At 39.1% G+C, this 27,145-nt stretch overlaps 2 protein-coding genes across 2 annotated transcripts; both read left to right on the top strand.

Annotated features, from left to right (window-relative positions):
• Positions 1-3,380: 3,380 nt before the first annotated feature.
• kcnn1b (potassium intermediate/small conductance calcium-activated channel, subfamily N, member 1b) lies at positions 3,381-14,377 on the top strand. Its single transcript, XM_085247622.1, has 10 exons — positions 3,381-3,575; positions 5,790-6,884; positions 7,067-7,480; positions 7,664-7,759; positions 8,179-8,597; positions 8,767-8,908; positions 9,117-9,227; positions 10,516-10,643; positions 10,794-10,863; positions 11,114-14,377. Exons 2-10 carry the CDS (start codon positions 5,805-5,807, stop codon positions 11,396-11,398), a joined length of 2,745 nt encoding a protein of 914 aa, XP_085103748.1. The 5' UTR covers positions 3,381-3,575; positions 5,790-5,804; the 3' UTR covers positions 11,399-14,377.
• A 748-nt stretch (positions 14,378-15,125) lies between these two features.
• uhrf1 (ubiquitin-like with PHD and ring finger domains 1) lies at positions 15,126-26,844 on the top strand. The gene is made up of 17 exons (XM_085246302.1): positions 15,126-15,278; positions 17,762-17,924; positions 18,101-18,367; positions 19,143-19,294; positions 20,005-20,220; positions 20,701-20,816; positions 20,948-21,134; positions 21,271-21,394; positions 21,502-21,609; positions 21,744-21,848; positions 22,075-22,181; positions 22,281-22,443; positions 22,553-22,690; positions 23,017-23,116; positions 23,289-23,437; positions 23,839-23,937; positions 25,222-26,844. The coding sequence occupies exons 2-17, from the start codon at positions 17,772-17,774 to the stop codon at positions 25,366-25,368; spliced, it is 2,331 nt and encodes a 776-aa protein (XP_085102428.1). The 5' UTR covers positions 15,126-15,278; positions 17,762-17,771; the 3' UTR covers positions 25,369-26,844.
• Positions 26,845-27,145: the final 301 nt, after the last annotated feature.

The following is a 27,145-nucleotide window of genomic DNA, read 5'->3' on the forward strand; positions in this document are numbered from 1 at the left end:
AAGTACTTTATCCCAAAGATGGGAAATTCCGGCGTTAGAGCAGCTGAACTATCAAAGGTGCATAGACAGGAAGTGAGATTTCTACCACAATATCCCCACTGTGGTTCAGATGTGTAAGAACACGGCCTGACTTTGCATTTGCTAAAAACCTACAGGATGGTGAAGTGGTTACAGAGATCAACTGTAATAACGCCCGCTTACTCCACATGCTATCTTTTTTTGGCTCTGTGATACACGACCAGAATGAGGAGTGGCTATTGCACCATCACATACAGCACCAATCTAATGGCAAAATGTTGAAACATTGTTATGTTGACACAAGGATGGTGTCTTCACTGGCTATTCAGCTTTACCGCATGTAATGTTTAACTGGTTGTTGCTTTTATTTTCAGGCGTCTATCGCATTGCTTCGATTGTAACTGCTGAGAGTCAGACTGCTGTTGGTTAAGTTTTTTTTTTTTTAAATCTAGGTTGGAGCAGTGTCAGACTGCTCCAACCTAGCAGTCTGACAGTCTGATAAGGGAGAGACATTAGAGGAGTGACATGCATTAAAGTTTCAACCAGCTGGGAATCAAATGGGAGTAAGTGTTCAATGTGTACCCATTTGGTATGTAGCCTAAACACTCACTTGGAGTAGCTCCTTATGCCCCTCCAGGTGAGCTAATAGAAGGAAAAGAACATTAGCCAGTTGTCTACCAGGCTGAAAGTTGCTCAAAAAAAATTATTGGTACTTTTAATATTATCTAATAAGACTGAGATATAGAATTTAGTCATTTTTTTAAACCTCCTCAGACTTTGGTCAACAGCGGGTGCATCCCTTATCTATTCTGCCAGACCTGTTGGCTGGAAGCCAGCAATGACTTATTCTTTCTTTTACAGAAGAGAGAGTCTGTTGTGACCCCTGAAAGCAGAAGCCTCAAGTTATCATCAAACATGTAGAGCTGTGTTGGTGCGAATATTGTGGCCTCATGCTCATGTGTGTATGTAACTGATGCAGTTTTGCTTTTAGTCATCATTTACAAACCTTCTTTTCAAATAAGTCGTTTAAAATGCAGAACAGCAATGGCGTGTGCAGAGGGGCCTCTGGTAGTGCCAATACAGCTTCAATTTATTATTAATTAATTCCCAGAGGAGTTTCTACTGTCCAAGTTTTCTCCACTTTAGGCCTTTAATCTCGTGAAAAAGTATTTATCTCCTTCATAATCTCTTAGTTTTTTGCATATTTGTCACATTTGTCACATTTCTTCTTAACCGGAGAAAATACAAAATGTTTTTAATCCTGGCCTGATTTCTGTCAGACCTGTTAAATTAAGAACTAACTTAAATAGAACCTGTCTGACAAAGTGAAGCAGGCTAAAAAAGGTCAAAAATCAACACATCATGCCATGAGGCATGCAGGGGTGGGGAAACTCTCAAGGGCCGGTGTCCTGCAGGTTTCAGATGTGTCCTTGATCCAACACAGCAGATTTAAATGGCTAAGTTACCTCCTCAACATGTCTTGAAGTTCTCCAGAGGCCTGGTAATGAACTAATCATTTGATTCAGGTGTGGTGACCCAGGGTGATATCTAAAACCTGCAGGACACCAGCCCTTGAGGCCTGGAGTTCACCACCTCTGATCTAAGGAAACCCCTGAGAAACAAAGTCACTGTCATCTATCAGTCTGGAAAGAATTGCAAAGACTTAGTTAAGGTCGGAGTTCATGATTCAACAATAAGAAACAGACTGGGCAAACATGACATCCACGGGAGAGTTCAAGGAGAAAACCACTGCTGACCGAAAAGAACACAAAGTTTCATCTCACATTTGCCAGAAAACATCTGGATCATCCCCGAGACTTTTGGGAAAATGTTGTGTGGTCTGACGAGACAAAAGTTGAACTTTTTGGAAGGTTAGAGTCCCGCTACATCTGACATAAAGCTAACACAGCATTTTCTAAAAAGAACATAAAACCACCATGGTGGTGGTGACTTAAATCAGACGGAAGCGCTTTGGCAAGACCTTAAAAGACTATGGAGGATTTTCATGGTTGGAAATCGTCCAATGTGCCTGAATTTAAACAATTCTGCAAAGACGAGTGGGCCAAAATTCCTCCACAGTGATGTGAATGGTTCATTGCCAATCACTTGATTGGAGTTCTTGCTGCTGAAGATGGCACAACCAGTTATTAAGTTTAGGGGAAATTACCTTAGGTAGGTTTGGATAACCTTTTTACCCTTAAATGAAATCGTCATTTAAAGACTGCACTTTGAATGTATTCAGGTTATCTTTGTCTAATATTAAAATCTTAAGTTTGACAAATATGGAAAAAATAAGAACTCGGGAAGGGAGAAAATACTTTTCATGCAACTGTGTCCATGTATCAGTTGTTGCTTTCAGATGACTGTGGCGGCCATTTATTTGGCCTGTGACAGCAAGCAGCGCTCCTGCGGTCACAAAGGTTTTCTCCAGCACAGCAACATTCACGCTGAGCTGCTGAGGCAGCAAGCCAGAGTTCGTCTGATGCCAGGTGGATGGACAGTAAGCGCAGATAAAACAGAGCTGAAGCTACCTAAATATAAGTATTATATAAACTATAATGCGTATTTATATTGGGGGAATGGGATTTTCGCACATAGCTCTCCCACAGACTGTAATAAATAAATTTTTTGGGCAATGTTGTGTGTGCTTATAAATGACAAATTCTTCACATTGAGAATTATCAAAACTTTGCAGGTTTTTATTTCTAAATACAAACATAATAGGCTACATACAAATACAACATCAATGTCTATAAGCAACACCGGAGAGGAACAAGGTCAGAAAGCAACACCACTCCTGCCAAGTAAATTTGGACGTTACACTTCTCCACATGTATATAAATATACTTTTATTATAAAATTGCTCGCGCAGTTTCATTTCTTAGATCTTTTCGTGCCCCATTGATGAGACGTCGCCCTCGCTAGCTCGATTGATTCAGAACCAGATTTAAAAATGGGCACTTTTGTTCTGCAGGCTCTTCTGGTGGACGAGATAAGAGAACGTGCGAAGGCCTTTGAACCAAAGAGCTTCAATGACAACTTCAACTGACCTTTTATATTCCGCTCTGCATTGAAAGCTACAATTTCCTTTTTGTTTTCCCCTGTCAACCCAGCAGCCCACTCCCATTTAATGTCTTTGAGCTATATGTGTGATGTTCCGCCTTAACACGCCAGTCTGATGTTCCAGATTTTTTTCTCTAACCTGTTGCTGCACCCTCCCACTCTGTGTCTTTGCTTGGCAACCCTTTACCAGGCCAGCTGCTGCTGCCCTTTCCTTTCTTCGTGTTGAATTCTAATCATTACTTTCAAAGGAAAGCGTCTCTAAAGCTCCTTTATCGAGTGTTTGTACCGGGAGGAGGGAAGCCGTGTCCAACACCCACTCTGACTGCTCCTTTTCTTCTTAACACTTGTGTTCTGCAAATCAGGAGCACTTTCCGTCTGTAACCTGCTTCTTCAAGTCTGGAAAAAAAGTAACGTATGGAAGAAGATGGTAAGGAGCACTTGTGCACTAAGTGCTCTCCTGGAAATGACTGGCTGAAGTCATAAAGGAGGTAAAGGTAAGCTGCTGCAGATGCCTTTTGTTTATAAGTGACTATTTATTATATATTCAGAGGTTTATTTAAGGGTCTACCATTTGATTGAGTCTGTTGATGGATAGTTGGCTGGATGGATATGCACATTTTTGTATTGTGAATTTAGATTTTATTCAATTAATCAACAAAATCATATCCTTAAAAATTTGAAATGGTCTAACTTCTTCTACAACTAAAATTCAACCCTGTAAAAGGAGGAAAAAAAGAGAAAACCAAACCCTTAAAGATACTAATGTAACTCCGAATCTATATCTGTAGTTATATAGCTATAGTGTAATGTAGTGTGTGAGTCTGCTCAGTATTATTATCTGAGGCTTTCTGATTTTGATGCACAGTAAATAAACATGAGCGGGGGTTCACATCTGCTTGTGACAGATCCTTAGAAAAAACACAAACCTGTGACTGAACATGTTTTTTTTTAATCTAGTGTCAGATTGCCTTGAATAACTATTTTAAAAAGCAATAAGTTTTAAAAAAAAATCTATTAGACTGAATTTGAAGATTTATTTTTGATGAACTTTTTTTCCTTTCATGCTGAACAAATGGCCTCATTAAAGCTAAAGATTCCTAAATGACAGAAGAGTTGTGAAACATCTTATTTCTGGAGTCAGTCGGTATCGATTTCTTTGTGGAAAGTTCATCTACTTAAGTAGCCTATGGTACTTCAGGATTGATTATTTACACCTTATTACTATGCTGTAATTTTTCACAACCACTCAGTTGTATACAATGTGAAACTTGCCACATTAATTTGACAGCTTTAGTTATTTCTCCGTGGTTGTAGTGCAGAACCACCTTCAGCTGAAATAATTTGAAGTAATCATTTATGAGTCTCTCACATCGCTGTGGAGGAATTGTAAACCCATAATTCTTTACATTGTTGAGTCACTTCATTGAGGTTTGCCTTCATTTGTTTTCACTGTGTTCTCTTAAGATCCCTTGACAGCATTTCAGTTGGGTTGAGGTCTGGATATTGACCGGTGCATTGCAAAATCTTGATTCTTTTATTTTTTGTAGATTTGCTGCTGTGCTTGTGATCACCGTCCTCTGAACGATGCTGTTTCTGTGAGACAGAATTTGTCCCGTTTGTCACCCCTCCACCAGCATGTTTGACAGTTGGTGTGAGGTGTTTGTGTTGGTATGCTGTATTTGTTTGTCTCCAATTGTGGTGCCGTACATTATGGCTAAACATGTCTACTTTGGTCTCGTCTGTCCAAAAGACTGAAACTTTCAAAAAAGCTACGCTTGTTCAGTTTTTTCTAATTGTGCACTCTAACGCAGGGAAACTGTCAAACTCATTTTACACTGAGGCCCACATACAGCCCACTTTGATCTTAAGTGGGCCGGATGAGAGAAACTTTCACTTTCTGTTGGTGTAAAGACGTTTAACTACACATCTTATCCCTGACATGTTTAATATAAGATAAAGACGTGCATTTTCAACAGTACATCTCAGTTTTCCTACATGATTAAATTGTAAAATTACAAAAATATTTTTAGTACATCCCTACCCAGACTGTCCTATATTTATAAAACGTACATTTTTGATTTTCCAAAGCTATCCAGTGGACCAGATTGAAGTCATTGCAAGGCTGATTCTAGCCCCCAAGCACGATGTTTGACACCTCTGCTGTAACATTTAACATGCTAAATGAGGCCTGCGCATTGCGCAGTCTGACCTTTGGCACAAGACTGTAGATTATAATGTTCTGTCAACACACACCTGAATACTCCAGACCAACAACCTGCCAAAACATCTGCTTTTATAGAGGTGCTCACACTTACTGATGAGTTAATTAACTGGATTTGATTAAAAGCATCTTTCTGTGACTTACTTTCCAATTGCTATGCAAGCAGTAAGGGGGTAATTAGTTAACATGACTGTATAAGTAAGTCTGACCACTTGCAACATTCAAATCATGTTCACATTGAAATATCCCTCTTCATCTGTCCATCCACCCATACATCCATCATATCTGTCTTCCTGCATAATCAATAATGTTTGAATGTATGAACTCCTTCTGCAGTTGAGTCTTTTCACCACTTCTTGAACTTTGTGGGGGAAAATAAATAAATAAACCAAAGTGATCAGTGTAAATGTTTTCAGTTATATTTCAGGATCTTTGTTTCATTTCTTGGTGACATTTCAAAAATGATCAGTGTATGGTGTCATTTCAGCCCTGCATTGATGCCATGAGGCTGATTCTGGTTAAACCCACCAATGCAACGCGGCGCCTTGACTCAACAGGTGAAGTCTTCCACGAAGGTGGCCATGAGCATTGTACCTCAGGATGCCCATCCCCTCCCATAAAGACCCCTGAGGGGAAGCATGATCCATACAGAGGAACCTCGGTTGAGACACCTTTGACCCCACAGGAGAAAAGCCAGTGCTGTGTCTCATCTTCACCCCATGAAACATGCAATGGACTCGGCCCTCCAAGAGGTTCAGCCCAGATGTCGCCACTCAAAACTCGAAACCTAACCTTATCGCAGCTAAGCGATGAGGACTGGCTGCTCCTTTGTGGCCATGTTGGCAACGCAGGAGATGAGTCGCCCTCAGCAGAAAGAGCAGGCACCAGTGTGGGACATCCAAACCACAATGACAGATGTAGATGTCCCGGTCCTGATGCCTCTAGTTTTCAGCCACAGTCAAAACAGGACAGGGTCCAAGACTGCCTTCCCAGGGTAACAGCTAAGAGAAGCCTTTTATGTTCACCACATGTTCAGCCTTTCTCTCCCAGCAGCCACATTTCAACTACTTGCCAGGTTTTACTACAGCAAACAAACCAAAGTGAGCTTTTGAATCCTGCAACAAACCGTCTCAAAGATCATTTCATGCCTCAGTGCACTAACCAAGAAGGTGGAAAAGAACAGCCCTGCAATCATTATAAACTGAAAGACAGCAGCCAAGCAACAAATTTGTTCAACATTCCTCTAGACTCAGTCGAGTGTAAACAAAAACTCCAAAAGCAGCCTCATCCTGCTGCTGGTGCAGATGTCAACTGGAGAGACCTTTTCGGTAAAGAGCCGCTGTTAGTTCAGCAACAGCGAAAGCAAGAGTTCCACTGCCTGATCGCAGGCGATCAAACATCTGGAGATCCGTCCACCATCTTCAAGTGCCACCACCTCCCTCACGACTCCCTGACAAGCCAAATAAAAAGATCGTCTACACCAGTCGGCAACAAAAGTGTCACATCTTTCTCCATCAGTCAGTATAGTTCCCTAGAGATTCAAGATTTAATGGATGAGAAAACAAGACAGCGACAAAGTCAGGTGCATGTTTTGATTCGGCTGCTTTAAACGTTTAGTTTTCATACTTAAATTGGAACCATCAAAAGTAGGTTTAGCTAACCTGTGTGTTTCCATACCATGCCAATTCTAACTGAACCATACACTGTAACATGCTTTCAGATATATTACATGCTTGTTGTTGACAGTCTTATTTTATTTTGCAGACAGTCTCTCAGGGGTCTAAAGTCTCCCTTCCTAAACACACTCCTCCGCCTCCCGAAGCCTTACAAAGCAGTGGCATACTTAACGGGGATGCAGTCCGACCCCTGAGCAGCCATGGCACTTTGAGATCTAGTTTTTCAGATCTTCCTTCAGGCCAGCAGCCAATCCAGCTTCTTCACAGTGCCATCCTGGAGGACGCCTTTTCCAAAGTCATCCGAGAAGACTCCAGTAAGACCAACGGTGAGGAAGGTAGCACACCACCGAAGAAGACCAAGGATATCAGCTACAGGCTGGGTCAGAGGAGAGCTCTGTTTGGGAAGCGCAAACAACTGAGCGACTACGCCTTGGTCTGTGGGATGTTTGGCATTATTGTCATGGTCATCGAGACGGAGCTGTCAAGGGGATTTTACACCAAGGTACACTCAGAGCAGAAACACCAGTGTCTCCAAATAAATGTGTTTCAACAAACAAATGAAAGCGGCGTCAACATAGTGCCATTAAAAGTTTTAACTTTGAGGGCCCCCTAAACAGTTTTACTCACAGATGGTCTTCTTTTTATTAGTTTAATAGTTTTGTGTCATTGTCTCTACCATTTACAGGAATCCATGTATTCATATGTTCTAAAAGGCCTGATCAGCATTTCTACTGCTATTCTGCTGGGACTCATTGTGATGTACCATGCAAGGGAAATCCAGGTATGAAGAAACAAACCATGACTTTGCCAACATGAGCTGCGTTATCATTTGGATCAGATAATTCACGTGAAGTAAGGAAACTAGTCTTAAAACCCCCTGAATTGGAGCATTGGTTTAGCTCAAGGGGTTGAGCAGACAACCCACATACCTGAAATCTCCCCAGAGGCCATTTACTACGTGTCTTTATCCAAGCTCTTCTCTCCACTATCCTATAACGATAAAAGTTAAAATACCCCCAAAAATATATTTAAAATTGTCTCTTTGAGAAACACCAGAAGATAAAACATTCATTTTCATCTCGTCAGAATTATCCAAATTAAGAAAACAAAACAAAAAACTGTAATCCCAACAAAACGAGTTCATCACTCATTATTCTTTCATATTCACGGTCTAGAAATGTTGCTACTTTTCTTCAACAGCTCTTCATGGTGGACAACGGGGCTGACGATTGGAGGATAGCAATGACTTTTGAGCGACTTGTCTTCATCGTGTTGGAGCTCCTCATCTGTGCCATTCATCCAATCCCAGGGAAATACGTGTTCACCTGGACGACTCGACTGGCCTTCAGCTATGCAGCATCGGTGGCATACGCCGACGTAGACATCATCCTCTCTGTGCCGATGTTCCTTCGCCTCTACCTGATTGGCCGGGTCATGCTGCTGCACAGCAAGCTGTTCACAGACGCTTCCTCTCGCAGCATCGGTGCACTCAATAAGATCAACTTTGACACTCGTTTTGTCATGAAGACCCTAATGACCATCTGTCCTGGCACAGTGCTGCTAGTCTTCAGTGTGTCCTGTTGGATCATTGCTGCGTGGACAGTGCGTGTTTGTGAAAGGTATCTTAAAGGTTTTTGTTTTTTTTAAAAAATGTGTTACTTAAAAATCATCAAGAAGATTTTCAGCGTTAAACAAATGCTGGATAAAAATGAAAGAAACTTAAATCAAGGGTAGTCTCTCCAGCTTTAACATAAACTGCTTTTACAGACAGGTGTCATGTTTAAATAGGTATCACGATGCACAGGAAGTAACCAGCACTTTCCTTGGAGCAATGTGGCTCATCTCCATTACCTTCCTGTCCATCGGCTATGGGGACATGGTCCCTCACACCTACTGTGGAAAAGGGGTTTGCCTGTTAACTGGAATTATGGTGAGTTTTATACCAACACAGTGCACATGTAGAGAAGAGGCAGATATGCAAATCACTCACAGTGATTTTTTTCTGAATAACCCCAATTAAATATCTGTTTAAAAATCCTTTAAAATCCTGGCCTACGTGAATGATTGGTGTGGTTTTTATACTAGCTAACTACTAACTAATAACACAGTCATGCTAACACTTCTCTTCTTCTCATCAGGGAGCAGGTTGTACAGCCTTAGTCGTGGCCGTTGTCGCAAGAAAATCAGAACTCACCAGAGCTGAGAAACATGTCCACAACTTTATGATGGATACCCAAATCTACAAAAAGGTGTGTTCTTACACATGCAGTGATTGGACTTTATTTTTAATATTAAGACTACATGATCAGTCTTAAAAGTAACAGCACTTTCTCTTTTTTAACCATATACACTACTGCGCAAAAGTCTTGAGCCACCCTCAATTTCCTCCAATTAGATTTTTTTTAAAGTTGCTCCAACGAGGTGATTCCCAACAATCCCAACAAGGCGATTACTGAAAATTTGTCATGTCTTAGCATGGTATGAAGTGTGAACTTAAGTTTTTGGGATAACAAAAGAACAAGTGGTAGGCCTAAAAAACAAAACTAACAGATGAAATGTATCTCAAAGCAATGTCTTTAAGAAATAGGGCAAAAATCTAGGAAAGAGCTCAGGTGATATTCATCTAGCCTATCATCTAATCATCTACTTTTAAGTGAAGCCTCAGAAATGATCTCAGTAGAAAGGGGTTTAATTGCAGCTACCCGTAGAAGTCTTTCTTGAGGAAGAGAAATGAGGAGAAAAGACTGAAGTGTAACAAATTTAACAAGAACTGGACTAAAAATCAGTGGAAACAGATTTTATGGAGTGATTAACCCAAATTTGAAATTTTTGATTTAAAGTGTCATCGATATATTCAGCAGAGGTCAGTAGAGAGATACAACAGTGAGTGTCCACAGCCATCTGTTAAGCGTGGTTGAGGCTCTGTCATGGCTTGTGGCTGCAATTCAGCCAGCAGTCTTGTTAAAACTGATTGAATTATGAAAGGCAGAAAAGTACCATCCGATTTTGATACTATCTGGAAAGCATGTGATTCATTTTTCAGCATGACAATGATCCCAAACACAATACAAATGCACTAAAAAAAAGTGAACAATAGAAGTGGAACAATATCATACTTTGGCCTCCTCAGAGCCTGGACCTCAACATTATTGAAACAGTGTGGGATCATCATGATAACAAAAAGCAGCCAACATCTAAAGGAGAGGTTTAAAAGTCTGTCAAGAGGCCTGGAGAAATATTTCTAAAAGATTCTCAAAGAAGATGTGAGAAAGTTTGCCTAAAGCCAGTTTAATCTCTGTTGTAGAATTAGCATTGTCATACTAAATGTTGACTTTTCAGGTCATTAGAAATGTACAAACTCTGTTTATTCTTTAAACACTGCATTTCCGTGCAGGTTTTCACAGAAAAACATAAAGAAATGAGGGATTGCTCAAGACTTTCCTATAGTACTCAGGCTCATTTTAGTTTCTGTTTGACTTAAGCTTCATTTATGTCTCTACATTTCTGTTTTGCCTTTCCATTGACATACTTCCACAGATCAAGAACACAGCAGCAAATGTGTTGAGAGAGACATGGCTCATTTACAAAAACACAAAGCTGGTCAAGAAGATTGACCATGCCAGAGTACGCCACCATCAGCGTAAATTCTTGCAAGCCATCCACCAGTAGGTATCGTTATGCCACCATCAGGGGTTTCAGTAAATGCTGTTACAGTTTAATTTGTGGCTCTGGATTATGTGAATTAGGATTTACTGCATGTTGCATTTATATTATTGTAGCACAAATGTGACTATAGTTTTGGTTTACAACTTTAGACTGCGACGAGTGAAAATGGAGCAAAGGAAATTAACTGACCAGGCCAATACAGTTGCTGATCTTGCAAAGGTTTGTGCAAACGTTTTTATTTGCCTCAGTTTTACTAATATATAATAGGAAATTTTACCCTCTGACTGATGCTGAGAGTAATTTGACACAAGGAATTGTAATTTTTATCCAGTATGAACCACATTTTGCCTCTTTTTCATTATCTTTTCTGCATTTTATGACTTTTATAATAATCTAAACAGTGAGAAACCCTGACTTGCTTATCTCCTGATACTTGAAAGTGACCTCAGCATGTTGGTGATGATTTCAGACTCAGAACATGATGTACGATCTGGTATCAGAGCTGCAGCATCGAAGTGGTGAGCTGGACAGTAGGATTGTGGCTCTGGAAAAGAAACTGGACTCCATCCTTCAATGTGTGCAGTCGCTGCCCGTTGTGCTTTCTCAAGCAATAGCAAAGTTACAAAAGGATTTCCTGGATGACTTGGCTTGCCATGTACACTTCCTATCATCCTCCCTGAGCTCTGAGTGCTGCTCAGTGCCGGCCAAGCAGCTTTGTCCAGGATCCACTGCACCGGAGACACCATACAACTGAATGGCCGTTCCTCAGTGCTTTTCCTTTTAGTGTGCAACCGTTTACAATACTGGGATGGACTTTTTCAACAAGAACTCTGCTACGTGTTTATGGAGTCATACACATTCACTCCTGGGAGTTGCAGCTGCACCACCAGTGTAAGGGGAAGACCCTTTGTAAGGGGACTTTAGAGGAAAAGGAAAAACATTATTCCTTCATTTCCTCTCCCAAGAGTGGGGACTGTGCAGAAGACAGAGAGATGTTCATGAACGATTAAGAAGTGAAAAAAAGTTTTTTTTAAAAAAAATGCTCATTTTGTTTATTAAAATTAAATTCTAAGACACTCAAATAATCTAAAAGAAAAAAAGCCCTGCATTTCATGGGACACTGTGGTAGTCTCTCTGTGCTTCTCATACGTGATATAGTAAACAGCTTCTGAAGATTTTTAAGTGATTATTTTCAAAAAGTGGCTCAGCATGGGTTTATTTAATGAACTAAACATTTGTAAAATGGAAATCATTACAATGAAAACCGATCAAATACCATGAATAATATTTACTCTAAAACTAATCTAATGACCTGGTTCACAAAGTTTTCTAGAAGCATGTTTGTCACACTTAAATATTTCAGATCATCAAATTTAAACACAAATAGAGACAAAATGAAGTTCCTAAATCAAGGTTTTTATTATTCAGGGGAATAAGTGTGGTGTATCATAACTTTGAAAAGCTGAGTTCAATTTCTCCTGCCAAACCCAGGCCTGATTATTGCCACACCTGTTCTCAATCAGAAAATCACTTAAATAGGATCGCCATTAGTGGGAGTGGGTGGCCAACCAAATTTACCCCAAGAGCACATCTGTTGGATTGAGTGACGACTCGTCCAAGAGTTGACAAAAGACCACAGAACAACATCCAGAGAACATCAGGCCTCGCTTACCTAAGTTATGGTCAGAGTTCATGACTCCACCATAAGAAAGAGACTGGGCAAACATGGCCTGCATGGCAAAGTTCCAAGAAGATACCTCTGCAGAGCAAAAGGAACTTTTGCCAGAAAATATCTCGATGATCCCCAAGACTTTTGGGAAAATACTCTGTGGACTGATGAGGCAAAAGTTAAAGATTTTGGAAGGTCTGTGTCCCATTACATCTGTCTAAAAGCAACACCGCATTTATGAAAAGGAATATCATAGCAACAGTAAAATATGGTTTTAGGCCTTTTTGCTGCCTCAGGGTCTGGAAGATTTGCTGTGATAAATGAAACCAAGAATTCTGCCATCTACTAAATCATCCTGAAGCAGAATGTCCAGCCATCTTTTTGTGACCTCAAGCCTAAGCGCACTTGGGTTCTGAAGCAGGACAATTATCCAAAATGCACCAGCAAGTCCACCTCTATATGGCTTTGGAGTGGCCTAGGCAAAGTCCTGACTTGAATCTGATTGAGATGCTGTGGCACGACCTTAAAAAGGCAGTTCCTGCTCCAGTATGGTTGAATTACAACAATTTCGCAAAGATTAGTGGGCCAAAATCCTTCTATAGCACTGTAAAAGTCTCATTGCCAATTACTGCAAACACTTGATGCAGTTGTTGCTACTAAGGGTGGCCCAACCAGTTACTAGGTTTAGGGGACAATAACTTTTTCACACAGGCCCATGTAGATTTGGTTTCGCTCCCTAATAATAAACACCTTCTTTTAGAAACTGCATTTTGTGTTTACTCATGTTATCTTTGTCTAATATTTAAATGTTTCAAGATCTGAAACATGACAAAAAATATTAAATCAGGAAGGGGGGAAACACTTTTGACACCACTGTAGGTATATAGACTAAATTTGATTTAAAAAGGGTAGAAAAGTTTGTTGACATTATTTTAAAATATTATTTAAAAAAAAAACGATTTTTCCTCCCTGTAATCATACTGATCCATTCCATAGATTCTCAAACTGTGTCAATAGTGGTTGCTATAGCAGTGCAACATCCCACTGAAACCAGCAACTGGTGGCAGCGCAATGTTGCTGAAGAGGGAATGGGTGCAAATGCAGAACAGAAATGAGCTATAAGAGAAAGTTTAAAACACCTGTGACTACAGTACAATTCAAGAACTAGGGTAGTAAGTAGGGTAACATTCTGACCTCTTAAATGCAAGATTTTATCTGCTTCTTTTAGAGCAGTTGGCTTTTAACTGACTGTCGTTATCACAAAGTGCAAGTAAAACTTTCACCAAAAATTCAGCTTTGTATGCAGGTGTATATCTAACACTTTTCACATTTCTGGGTCTTGTGGCAACGCATCTTAGATTTTTAAAACATCTGTCAAAATAAAGAATCTTCAAAGTAGTCAATTTTCTTGTTTTTATCACATTCAAAGGAGGAACTGGTTCCAGTTGTGTTAACTTCTGCTTTCTGTTTTTTTTTCCATGTATAGTTTCAGTTGCTTTGCTCGTGTTATTTACTTGTTCTGCTGGTTGTATTGTGTTTTCCTTATGGCTTGCTTCACTTACCACCCTTTGTTTTTAAAAAAAAATCCCCCCTCCCCCCCTTTCCCCTAGCATAGTGGGCCCTTCTCTGTATGAAGTTTGACTGCGGCTGCGTAGGTTCTCACCAAGTACTCTGGTTTCCTCCCACAGTCCAAAAACGCGTGGGTTGGGCTTTATGATTCTAAATTGTCTGTATATATAAATGTAAGACTCTGTGTCAGACTGGCAGCCTGTCCAGGATGTACCCAGCCTCTGCCTTGTGATAGCCTCATCCCCCTACAACCCTGAACTCGTTAAGTAGAAGAAACTTGATGGACAGAAATAATTATGCCCGCTACTGACTGGAATTTATTTATATTTCACATGTATTGTAGTTTATTTTGCAACCTGCACATAGTGCTTATTTTTTTTTTAATAGAAATATCTAATATGTGGTAATAAAGATATTTGTCAGCACTGCATTTTTTCCCATCTCATTTATTTAAAGTGATTAAAAGAGATTTGGGTTAGACAATAAATCGTGCCTTAACGGGAACTAGGAAAAATAAATAATCTTGAAACATTAAAATAAATACTTTTAATTGACTATTAAAGATTGACGTCATGGCCATATACACAGATCAGTTGGTCAGAAGGTGACCTCAAACGCATTACTCCATACTGAACAAACATAAACCGCGCTTTAGGACGGAGTTTATTGCACAGTGGAGGCTATTTACGTGTCAAGTTCAAAGGCAAACAAACAGCATGCCTCAAGTGTGCGCAAAAGCACATATTCCTCCCACATACACTTGTCATTTTCCATGCTTTCAGGCGCTTTAACTGAGTTGGTCTCATTAACTTTCGGCTCCCGCCAAAATGAGGGGGAGGTATCTTAATTGCACATCATTAATTAAGCTGAATCATAGGAGTCTAACGGGTGGTCTGCTTATTAAAGTCCACCAAAAGGTTCAATGCATTTAGTTGATTAGTTTGAAGACTGGAAACTATTTCTAAACACAAATACGAAGCCGTGATAGTTCAGACACAATCAAAAAGCTCTATCAGTGAAGTTGTTTACCAGAAGCACCATCTGTCTCTCCGGGATACCGGTTTTACATGGCGCCGAATAATCTCGCGATAAATACTCGGAGGGCAGTTGTACTCACGAGATTGTCGTTTCGCGCGCTGATGATAAGATCCAGTCACATTCCAGATTGACAGCTCTGTTACCCAATGGACACGATGTGGTTAGAGGAAAGTAGCCAATGGTGAACCTGAAGTGCGAGAGCAGGCGGGATATCAAAGTCTTGAAGAATAAGTCATTGATCAATCTCCACCAAGGCATAGAATTGGTCGTGCCATCCCTTCTAAGGAGTTAATTGGGGAAAACGTGCACGTTTTCCCTCAAAAGTAAATTTCTTGTTTTTGCTTGGACGGACAAACAGGTAAAGTGAATTTCAGCGTTTTTTAATTACTTTTTAAAAATTGTTCTCATTGATTTAGTCACCCAGTTGCTAGCAAACTGAGGTTAGCTAACTTGGCAAAGTCCTACCTCCTTTCTTTTTGGCTTATTGCACCAAGTTACTCAACCAGTCAAGTGTAAACGTCAAAATTAGTCAAATCTGATAATCTTCGGGACAGTATTAGAGCTATTGACTGTACTCTGGCTTCCTTTTGCTAATATAGTATTTAAAAGCTCTGCAAAATAAATTGTAACGTGGTTTGCTTTAAGCACTGATATGGGTGGGCGATGAACTTGTGAACTTTTAACTTGTTATCCTTCGGAACGTCCACATAATCTGCAAAAAATGTGTAAACCGAGTTAGCTTTGCAACTTCACTGCTTCTCTTTAAGAAAAACAAATAAGCTAACGTCGGGCTGTTTATTTTCCTGTGTGGCTGGATTGGTGTGGCGTGACGTGAATCTCATTTTCGTCAGCATCGTTTAAACGTATTAATTTGCGCAGGCAAAATGGTACCCCTTGGATGGGAACAAGTAGTTTGTTTTCGAGGTTTTGACTTATGTTTTGTTGACTGCGGCTGGTTTATTTCGAGCCAGCAGAGCGAACAGGATCTCAGCTGAGAGCGCTGAAGTAAACGCGCAACCCCCGCTTAGCTGGCCCCTTGCTGTTTTGTAACAACAAAGGACGACATATGCGGATAAAAAGCCACTGTAGTATTATAATAATCGGTTTAAAAGTACATGCGAGTTGGTATTTAGGTATGTTTCATTGTCAGGGAGCGAAGGCACATTGTTGGCTAGCGCTCCCTCGCGTCCGGATGTGCTTTTAAAAGAACTGGGAGTGGCCTACAGCTTAGTTTCCCGCACTGTATTTAAATCAGCCCGTTCCCTCCCTTTTCTCATATTCTGTTGAAGTGACAGTGCTGACAGCAGTACAATGCACTGAGTAGGGAGGGGAGACGGTCATATTTCTGCTGCTGGAGACCGTTTCGTCTTAATTTGTTGTGATCACTAAACAAAAACAGCCAATCCTAGGGATGTATTTTGCAGATGTAGTGTTTTGACAATCTTCCACGCAGAGCTTTTTACGATGCAAATTCTGAATCACTGCAACTTTCTCAGTTAGATGAGAATTTGATTATCATATAAACTCGTGAAAAAAAATATTCAGCAATGCGAAAGCAAACAAAAACGTAACATACAGTAAGAAAATCAATTAATATTTAGAAATAATTATGAAACAAATTTTTATATGACTTGCGTAATCTAAAGCACAAGTGATACTGCATATATATATATATATATATGTGTATGTATATATATATGTGTATGTATATATATATGTGTATGTATGTATATATGTGTATGTATGTATATATGTGTATGTATGTATATATGTGTATGTATGTATATATGTATATGTGTATGTATGTATATATATATATGTATATATATATGTATGTGTGCGCGTATTTATTTATTTTAGGGGGCAATGGTCCTGATAAGGAAATACTGAATGGTAATTTCCATATATGCACAGAACATGATAAGATAAGATAAAACTTTATTAATCCCTCGGGTGGGTTCCTCTGGGAAATTCGGTTTCCAAAAGCACAGCACCGACAGAGGTTACAGAATTTTATATATATATATATATATATACACACACATATATAAATACAGAGATAGTTATATTTAAAAGGGGAAATGGTGGGGTTATTGTTTAACTTTACAGCAATGTATTTAGCAAATGAATAAGGTCCTTACTATGTAGAAAATGCCAAATTTAACAGCACCATCTGCTCCACTGTTTGTATTCTGCTACATGTGCTGCAGACAGTTGTGATCAATGTAAATAGTCTCTGGGCGCTCTCTGCTGGATAAACGAAGTAGTTGCGTTGATTCCAAAAATGAGCCAAATCATATTTTTGGTTCCTTATCTTATAACATATTTCTTGATATAATATATCTGTTATATGCTGATATCAGTCTGGCTGTTGTCTGAATAAAGCTCAAGTTGATGATAATTGTCTGTCTTCTGATATGTTATACAAATGCACATATCAACAATTTGGTTTAGAGCAAACACATTCTTTATTAATGAATGCAGCTAGCAGAGAAAATGACTGTCATAATTTTTTTTTCTCCAGTGAATGGTGAAACCGAAAGTTTGGTTCACACCTTCAGATCTTTCTAGATAAAGCTCAAATATGTACCATGTAGTACTATTCACTATGAAATGCATTTAAATACAAATGATTAGCAGATATGTTTTGGTTTTTCATTTAAACTTCACTGCAGAAAAAACGAGCATGGCACTCCTCTCACATTTCTATTTGTACTATGACAGAGTGTGTACTACTGCTGGATTAAAAGATGAAATGAAATCTTTCAGGAAAGACTTGTTATTAGTGTGCTATTGAAAATAACTAGCTATAATGGGAGTGGTGTTTGATTGTTGACACAGGGCAGCTGCAATGTGGATTCAAGTCCGCACAATGGATGGGAAGGAAACCCATCGGGTGGATTCCCTGTCCAAACTCACCAAGGTGGACGAGCTGCGTCTCAAAATCATGGAGATCTTCAAGGTGGAGCCAGAGAGACAGAGACTCTTCTACCGGGGCAAGCAGGTGAGCCAGCATGGTTGGTGTTAATAAATGACTTTATTACATTTTAGTGCAGTAGCTGAAATGATCTCAGTGATGGTTGTAGCTCAATTGTCAGCCCTGCTTTAGCATTTAGTCACAGACAAAATGTAAAATGCTATAAATGATATCTACAATTTTTTTTTTCCTGTTTATATCAGATGGAAGATGGCCATACTATATTTGATTACAATGTAGGCCTAAATGATATAGTGCAGCTGCTTGTTAGGCAGCAGTTGCCCCCTGTTGATGTCGTCAAGAGCAAGGACAAAGAGGCAGAGCTCTCAGACTCTGATTCTGGCTGCGGCTCAACCCAGAGCGAGTGTGACAAGAGTTCGACTCATGGCGAGACAGAAGGTCAGACGGCGGGAACCTCTGCACAGACAAACGCCCCAGAACTCATCGACCCTGGATTTGGACTTTACAAGGTATGCGCTAAAGACTGTGGTCACATTGAATGTGATGTGTATTACTTCCTGTTTAAGCCAGCTGTGGTAGGGTGGCGATACAATGTAGAACTGCTACCACTGTGATGTTGATGTTTCTGGCTACAATCTTAAAAAAAAAAGTGATAGGGATTAAGAAAAAACAAACTCAAAACACAATGCAAAGAGAAATTGGATAAGATAAATTGGGAATATGTAGCCCGAAAAAGTCGTGTAAGCAATGACTACTCCAGATGTTTGTTTAAAAAAAAAAAATATATATATATATATATCTTTTTTTTTTTTTTTTTTTAATATGCATTCTGTGCATTTATGCAATATTATATTTTACTTTATCTTATCAGTAAGAGACTTCTGGATGCAGTTTAGGATTTGCTGTCTTCACTTTCCCTCTGATGTGATTGTGATGGTCTTCCAAATTGTCTACAAAAGTAGGCAGTTTGGATGACATGTGCATGGAGTGGATGGAATGAGTTCTGTTGTCCAAGCTTCAAAAAGGGCAGCGTGCAAAGGTTTCATTTTTACAAGACATCAAATGAGCCACTTTGTAGTGAACTTAAACTATTTTTGGGTGGGGAATAGTCAAAAGACATTTTATGAATTATTCTGAAAAAGTGACTGCAGTTTTAAAGTGTCAAAAGTTTGCTAACTCTTGGTGTGTGTGTGTGTGTGTGTGTGTGTGTGTGTGTGTGTGTGTGTGTGTGTGTGTGTGTGTGTGTGTGTGTGTGTGTGTGTGTGTGTGTGTGTGTGTGTGTAGATCAATGAGCTGGTGGATGCAAGAGACTTGAACATGGGAGCATGGTTTGAGGCCCAGATTGTAAACGTTACCAAGACTACAAAGACGCCCAAAGAAGAGGCTGCAGAGGCAGAGCCAGCTGAGGATATACTGTACCATGTCAAATATGAAGAGTAAGAATCATTTTTCGTACTAATGACTAATTTTTTTTTTCTTTCCGCCCATCACATCACTGTATCAACGCAGTATTTGTCATGTAGCAGCACAGAGCAGAGTTTCTGTACTAATGGTCATCATTCAGCAGTTTGAGCTCTGATTTTGGTTTTAGTGGGTCAGGTGTTGTAATTCTACAAACCAACTTGTTGCAGCAGTGAAAATGTTAATTGAAAGATCTAAGAAGATGCAGCTAAATATCCTAACAAATACATTGACACGATGTAAGCTACTTTAAAAGCTCTTCTCAAACACACTGGAGATGAAAACTGATGGTCCTGTTTAAATTTGATACTGCGAGCAATGCAGTTGTTACATTGAAGAATGTTTTTTTAAAAAAATTTTTACGGACTCTGAACTGTAAGTTCTCATTTTGCTCAGTGAGACTGTACAATGAAACAGGTTTTCCCATTTGTTAAATAAGTACAATATATATATAAAGGGAAGGCATTGCTCTGTTGATATGTGCCCTCATTGAAAGGTGCTCTTGTTTATTAGATGGCAAGCACATTAGTGTTGGAGGGAACATTCATGTGAATGGTGTATTGGTTCAAACCTGCTGCAATGACTACTGGTCCTTACTATTCAGACATGTTTTTTATGTTTTGGCCATGCTGCAGCACTGCTTGTCTTTGAATTGCAAAATCATTCATCGTTTTTACTTTCACAGCTATGCAGAGAATGGTGTGATTCAGCTGCTGGCAAAGGACGTTCGGCCACGTGCTCGTACTGTGTACCAGTGGCACCAGCTGGAGCCAGGAATGGTTGTCATGCTTAACTACAACCCAGATGAGCCCAAGGAACGTGGCTACTGGTATGATGCTGAGATCCAGAGGAAGCGGGAGACGCGCACCCAGCGAGAGATCTATGCTAAGATTATCCTTGGGTAAGGCCATCGTTGCATACAAGTTGGAGTTGTTGTGCTTTGTAGCATCTGTTACGACTTGTCACATATAAGAACATTTCACTAGGTCTGTTGTAACAGTATCTCATAGTTTGGTTTTTGAATGCCGCAGCAGCAGGTGTGTAGAAGCTAATTTCCTGCTGTGGTATCAGTGGATGCCACTGAAACAATTTTTGACAGTTTAACCAACTGTGTGTATGGTCGTTTGGAGGATAAATGGCTTTCATTAACATTACGTCTGATTATTGTATCTGATATCAAACGGGTTTAGTTTTGTGTTGATGACGACCTAAAATATAACTAACCTTTTTGTACATGCATCGGAAGCTTCCTGTTATCCTCATGTTTGTCATTTCTTTTACCTTCTGTTTAAGCTTGGACAACATGGAAAGCAGGAGGAAGTTAGATTATATTGTTTGACTATTCTAACAGGCTCCTTTATGTTTTTTGTTTAAAATGTAGTGATGCTGGTGACTCTCTTAATGACTGCCGCATCATGTTCGTCACTGAAATCTACAAAATTGAGGAGCCTGGCTCGTTGGGTGACGCCCCTGCTGGATCTGAGAGTCCACTAAAAAGTGGGTTTAAAAACTGCATTTAAAATTGCAAAGATGTGTAGCAGTAGTCATAATCTAGAAATCTGAACTTAACCTTTCACTAAGGAATGTTGCAGAATGAAATGCATAATCAAAATGAATGCAATCTTCAGGATCAAATGGACCTGAGTGCAAGCACTGTAAAGATGATCCCAAAAAGAACTGTCGCTGGTGTAACTGCCACATCTGCGGCATCAAGCAGGATCCTGACAAACAGCTGCTGTGCGATGAATGCGACATGGCCTATCACACCTACTGTTTGAATCCTCCACTCACCACCATCCCTGAGGATGAGGACTGGTAGGTAGATTCAGAAATCCAGCATTCATTTAAAATTGAACAGAGCCACAAAATCATCAAATGTTAGAATGGAAGACTTAAAAAATTATCATCAGTGTGTCAGGCTCGGGTTTACCTTTTACTTTACATTTCGCAGGTATTGCCCAGGTTGTCGTAATGATGTCAGTGAGGTTGTGCTGGCTGGAGAGAAGCTGAAGGAGAGCAAGAAGAAAGCTAAGATGGCTTCTGCTAGCTCCTCGAGCCAAAGGGACTGGGGCAAGGTGAGTGCTAACACAATATGAATCTTAAACTTATCAGCTTTTTTTTTTCCTCATTATGGGAATGACAATTACACATCATAAATGATTTGCCTTATCTCCTATTTTAGGGTATGGCCTGTGTCGGTCGAACCAAACAGTGCACCATTGTTCCATCCAATCACTACGGCCCAATCCCTGGCATTCCTGTCGGTTCCCTATGGAAGTTCAGAGTCCAGGTCTGTTTTGTTTTTTTTGTTTGTTTTCTTTTCCTTCCTCACTTCATGGCTTATCATCGTTTGTGATGACTTATTCCTGTACCTTGGAATAATAATGGTATAATAATAATAACTGTTTAATTTCCCACCCTTAGGTCAGTGAATCTGGTGTTCATAGGCCTCATGTAGCTGGAATTCATGGCAGGAGCAATGATGGTGCCTATTCTCTGGTCCTGGCAGGAGGCTATGAGGATGATGTGGTATGTTTTTGTATGTTCTATAAAGAAAAGCAAAGTAGTGAGAACATGTTACTGGGGGGGGGGAGCTTGCTGTTTGTTGTTTTGATCAAAATGGTGTCAAATAATACTGCTTTTCAAGTGTTAGCAGTTATATTTGAAAACACTGTATTTATTTTATGCAATAGCCTGATGAGAAACTTTGTGAAGTTTAGTGTTTTTAATATCTTTGGTGCTTCTTAAACTATAGGATGATGGTAATGAGTTCACCTACACTGGCTCTGGTGGGCGAGATCTGTCTGGAAACAAGAGGACTGCGGAGCAATCATGCGATCAGACACTTACACACATGAACCGGTATGACAAGGCTATAAAAACTTACTGGTGTTAATTTTCAATTTGTCTGCTTAGATCTTCCTTTGCATATGTAAATCATCTGTTTTTGGGCCTCATCAGGGCGCTGGCTCTCAACTGCAACATCCCTGTGAATGACAAAAATGGAGCAGAAGCCAAAAACTGGAAGGCAGGCAAACCAGTTAGAGTAGTACGCAGCTGCAAGGGACGCAAGCACAGTAAATACTGCCCCGAGGAAGGGAACAGATACGATGGAATATATAAGGTATGAAGGAAAACTAGAATTTCTTTTTTGCCTTTGGTAAAAAAATCTGCAGTGATTTCACAATATTGCAACTATTTTAGTTTTACTTGAGATCTTTGTCTTACTTTAGGTGGTGAAGTACTGGCCAGACAAAGGAAAATCAGGCTTCTTGGTCTGGCGGTACCTGCTAAAGCGTGATGATGACGAACCAGCACCATGGACCAGAGAAGGCAAGGAACGTATCAAGAAACTGGGTCTCACCATGCAGGTAGAGATCATTAGATTATATTGTCCATACAATTTTTTTTTTTTTTTTTTTTTTTTTTTTAATTTCTTTACTTTTTGTTTGTTTCTTTTCAGCAATGGTGGATATTTTTTAGTCCTGGTGCTGGATAAAATAAACATTGTGTTCTTCTGTATTTTGTTGAGAAAATGAGCTTCTGCATTACTAAAAATATTAAGTTTAATGTAATACACTTAATGTAGCCTTGTAAATAAATGCATTACATCTTAGATGTTTTCAATTCATTAATTACCTGCTGACTGTTACATATTGTTGTAGTGTAAACTAATAAACTACTTTTATTGTTCCAGTATCCTGCAGGCTATCAGAAAGAGAAAGAGAACAAAAATGAAGTGGAAGAGGAGGCGACACCCAGCAAGGCTAAAAGGAAGAGAAAATCTCAGGGCAGCGGTATGTTGTTTGTCTATGTGGAAGTTGCTAATATCATAACTGTGCTTTGTTTTTGGAAAATGTAAAAAACATGATATTGCTCATGTATTTGACATTGTTTTTATGTAGCAGCTTAACTAAAATTGCATCCTAGAAGCTGCTTATTAATGGAAAATGTCTTTGTTTCTCTTAGAATCCTCAAAGACCCCACCAGCCAAAACTCCTAAGAAAGTCAAGGTAGAGATGTACAAGCTGTCCCAGGAGCAAAAGGCACTCATCAAAAATGACAAGCTAAACAAGAAGCTGTGGGATGAAGCCATGGAGTCACTGTCACTTGGACCGGTAAGAATATCTGTACATTTGTTCAAATTACCACAATGTTTTAATAGTGTTTTGTTGTCGTTGTTGTTTTTTTGTAAACATTTACTGAATTTACTATTTGGGAAAGTGCTTGTATGAATGGGTGAATGTGCTTTGATGCTCAAAGTAGAAAAGTGCTTTATAAAAACCATTCACTTTACCAATATTATTGGTTTGTGTGACAGTTGGCTGCTGGGTGGAACCTCTTAGTGCAACATTTTAAAACCACACTGTGCTTTTGCAAGTGTAATCACTTGCAAATTTCAAACTTATGTGCATAGTAAATGCAACTTGAAATAAGAAGCCTGTGTTCCTCCGTAAAACAAAAACCACTGAAACTGTCTATAAAACTGATCTAATTTTTATTTTTATTTTTTCTGCAGAAATTCTTGAACAAAGTTGAAGAAGTTTTCCTCTGCATTTGCTGCCAAGAAGTGGTCTATCAGCCCGTCACCACAGAGTGCCAACACAATGTCTGCAGGGTAAGAAACTACTAATGTCCCGAATCTAGAGTTGTTGCTCTAATAAATTTACCACTTGGTAATATTTATTCTGTAGTATGTTGTAGAGATCATGTTTAAATTTTGTGTGATAGTAGATACCAGTAACAGCTAAAACTGGTTTATTTTTGCTAGAAATTGGGTCAAGGTCATTTTTAAATGTGAAAATCAGTAAACACTTTATTCATCTCAATTTTCTATCACAGTAATACAAAATCTTCAAGCTTCACAACAATATACTAGGCCATTAGGAGACATGAGTAACTAGGTTGGTTAATCATTTGACCTTAACCTTTATTGTTAGTGTCCAAGGTCAAAGTTGACCTTGGAAAAAATTCCAAGAAATCATGTAGAGTAATATATCAACTGCTTTACTACACACTTTATTTTTGCAATTTGATGCCCAACGATATCCGTGACTCCATAACAGGCCGACATCATCACCTTGTAATGGGGGGAAAAAAAACAGACTGACTGAAGTATGTTAGCCCTTGCCTTTCAGGGGTGCTCTTGTTACTTTAGCTTTAAACCTTTACATATTAACTTTTGTATTCCTCATAGTTGTCACGTAGTAAGCTACTTAACAGAATAATGTTGTCAAATAAAGCAGAATGCAAAGCATTTATTAGTAATGGAGTTCACAAAGTTTTGTTGCACCTAGTTGTGATATTTTATGGATTCATTCACTAATGGTACCTCCTGTAGCACCATTGCAGGTTGAATTTCTTCAGCTGCTACAGGAGGTACATCCTCTGCTGCTTTCCTGATAAGGGAGCTGATTAGGTTGTGTGTTTAGGTCCTGAGAGATAATTGTTCCCAGAATAGGAAAGTGTCCACTGGCAGCGATGCATGATGATGGGCTGGATTCTTCCTGAAGTCCTGTTATTGCCACAGTTACTTTGAGCTCCTGGTTGTTTTCTCTGCACCAGGTCACTAGATTGTCAGACTCCTCTTTATCAGAGCCTGATTAGGGTGGTGTCGTCTTTGAACATTAGAAATTTGGCAGACTGGCTGGAGGTGTAGCTGTTTGCCGTATGGAGCGAGGTATTATAATGGGGTTTGCTGAGAATGTTGAAAGGCTCTATATGGATGTTTTTAATGAGTGATGTTGTGAAAACTTATTGTATTGCAGTGATAGCATTGATTGCTTTGGTGCTTAGAGTATCTTTTTGATCTACTAACACCTCTGATAAATGCATCACAAATTGTTATTTAACAAAACCTGCTATTGTTTAACAAGAACTTGTTCTACTTTTTTTCCTTCAGGAATGCCTTCAGCGGTCCTTCAAAGCAGAGGTGTACACCTGCCCGGCCTGCAGGCACGACCTGGGCAAGAACTACTCCATGTCGGTCAACAAATCCCTGCAAGACATTCTAAATCAGTTTTTCCCAGGGTACAGCAACGGGCGGTGATCATTGGTGCTACTTACTCAGCCCTCGAGGAAATGAGACGTAAACTGTAAGGGCCGTTTTCAGTAGAGGCAATAAAGAATCAGTTTCTTTTAATATATTCTATGATTATAAAACTGCAATATTTGTGGACTTCAATAATATCATCACCTTGGATCTGCAATGATGTGGTGTTAAAAGATAAATTTAAAAATCCCTTTAACTGGCTGTACCGTTACTCCATTAATACCTTCAACCTCGACTTTTTTTTTCTTTTCTTTTTTTAAATTCCAAGTGCTTCAGTCTATTTCATTAACTAATGCTAATGTTATCCATGATGTAAATTGTATCATTTTAAACTAAATATCTGTGTTTAGCTCTTTTAAAAGAGGATGTTAAGTGGTTAAGCCATTCTGTCCAACTTGTTTGAAGATTTTTTTTTTTTTTTTTGTAATTATTCAAGGATTTTATTATCATCCAGTCTGTTCTGCTTTGCTGTGAGGTTGGCCCTCATTTTGGTGCAATTTGTCTTAATTCTGATCACGCAGTTGAGATTTTAAAAAGTTTGTGTTTGTTTTTCCTGGCTTGATTACATGATTAAAATCTCACTGTTTCTCTTGGATATAGATGATATCCAACATTCAAGAGCAAACTGACCCAGATCAGTTTTGTGTTCCTGCACTTGAGTCTGAGGCCAAGTAGCCTAGTCATCAGATGTTGGATTTTCTAGCTATACTAGTTCCCTGAATGTTTTGATACAGGAATGTTTCTAGCTGTATATTAAGTTTGTAAAAGTTCTTATGAATTTGATAAAACATTCAGATGCCAAACGTGATAGATTACTAAAGAAATTTTATCCTCTGGCATAGATTTGGATATCCCTTGTTTTGAAAAGATTCACTTTATTAAAGTCCAAAGAAAAAGCAGTGCTTAACCAAGAGTTTAATGTAGAACTCCCATCTATCAAGCTCTCTAGATGTCCCTGACACGTAAATGTATTTGTCTAGAAAATTGTATTTTTCTTAAAGTTTAAAAGTGTACTTTTCATCTTTTTATAATCTTATTTCTGCCATCTATGTAGGGGGTGTTCAGTCAGCCTTTTGTGTCTCCAGTGGTCACCTGTGTTATCTGACCTCATTTAAGGAAAAAACCAAACAAAAACAAAACAGAAAATGCTTGATTTACATGTTAAGGAAATTCCACATGCTGATCCTGAAATTCAACTAAACTGAATTTTACTGCCTTTTGTCTTTTTTATAAATGCAGTTCAGTGAGTTTCAGCAGCAGTGTGTTATTTATCCACGTGCCAGCACTTCGGGTTTTGATGGAGATACAAATATTTGCATAGACTGGGAAATGTATATTTTCTGAAATTGTATAATTTTTTTTGTTTTGTTTTTTAGTCTGTAGTTTTGATATGTAGTTTTAGAATTGCACATATTTTGTGCAGAATTTTTGTCAATGCATTTTCAGTGTTATTCAATAAAGTAAAAAATTTGACACGTGTTTTTGGGGGGAAATGTTTGGGGGGGGGAAGGCACATATTACCCTTTTCACAGTTTTTAGTTAAAGTAGGAATTTAAATGAAAAACAATGTTCGAAATTGATATGTGACTTTACATTTAATTATAATGTCATGGTGGGAAGCTGTCCTAACACTAACATTTACAATTTAGATATGAAACTTGAAAAGTGATACAAGTGTAGTCAGGACGGCTGAACGTGTTTACCCCTGCTCTGAGGGTATTTTATTTTTCTCTTGGCCAACGGAGCATAGCAACCTTGAGCAAACCCGGCAGTG

The sequence above is a fragment of the Mchenga conophoros genome, linkage group LG15, assembly GCF_057382185.1.
Source record: "Mchenga conophoros isolate Kocher_MC1m ecotype Shallow Benthic linkage group LG15, M_conophoros_male_GT1.1, whole genome shotgun sequence".
Taxonomy (NCBI): domain Eukaryota; kingdom Metazoa; phylum Chordata; class Actinopteri; order Cichliformes; family Cichlidae; genus Mchenga; species Mchenga conophoros.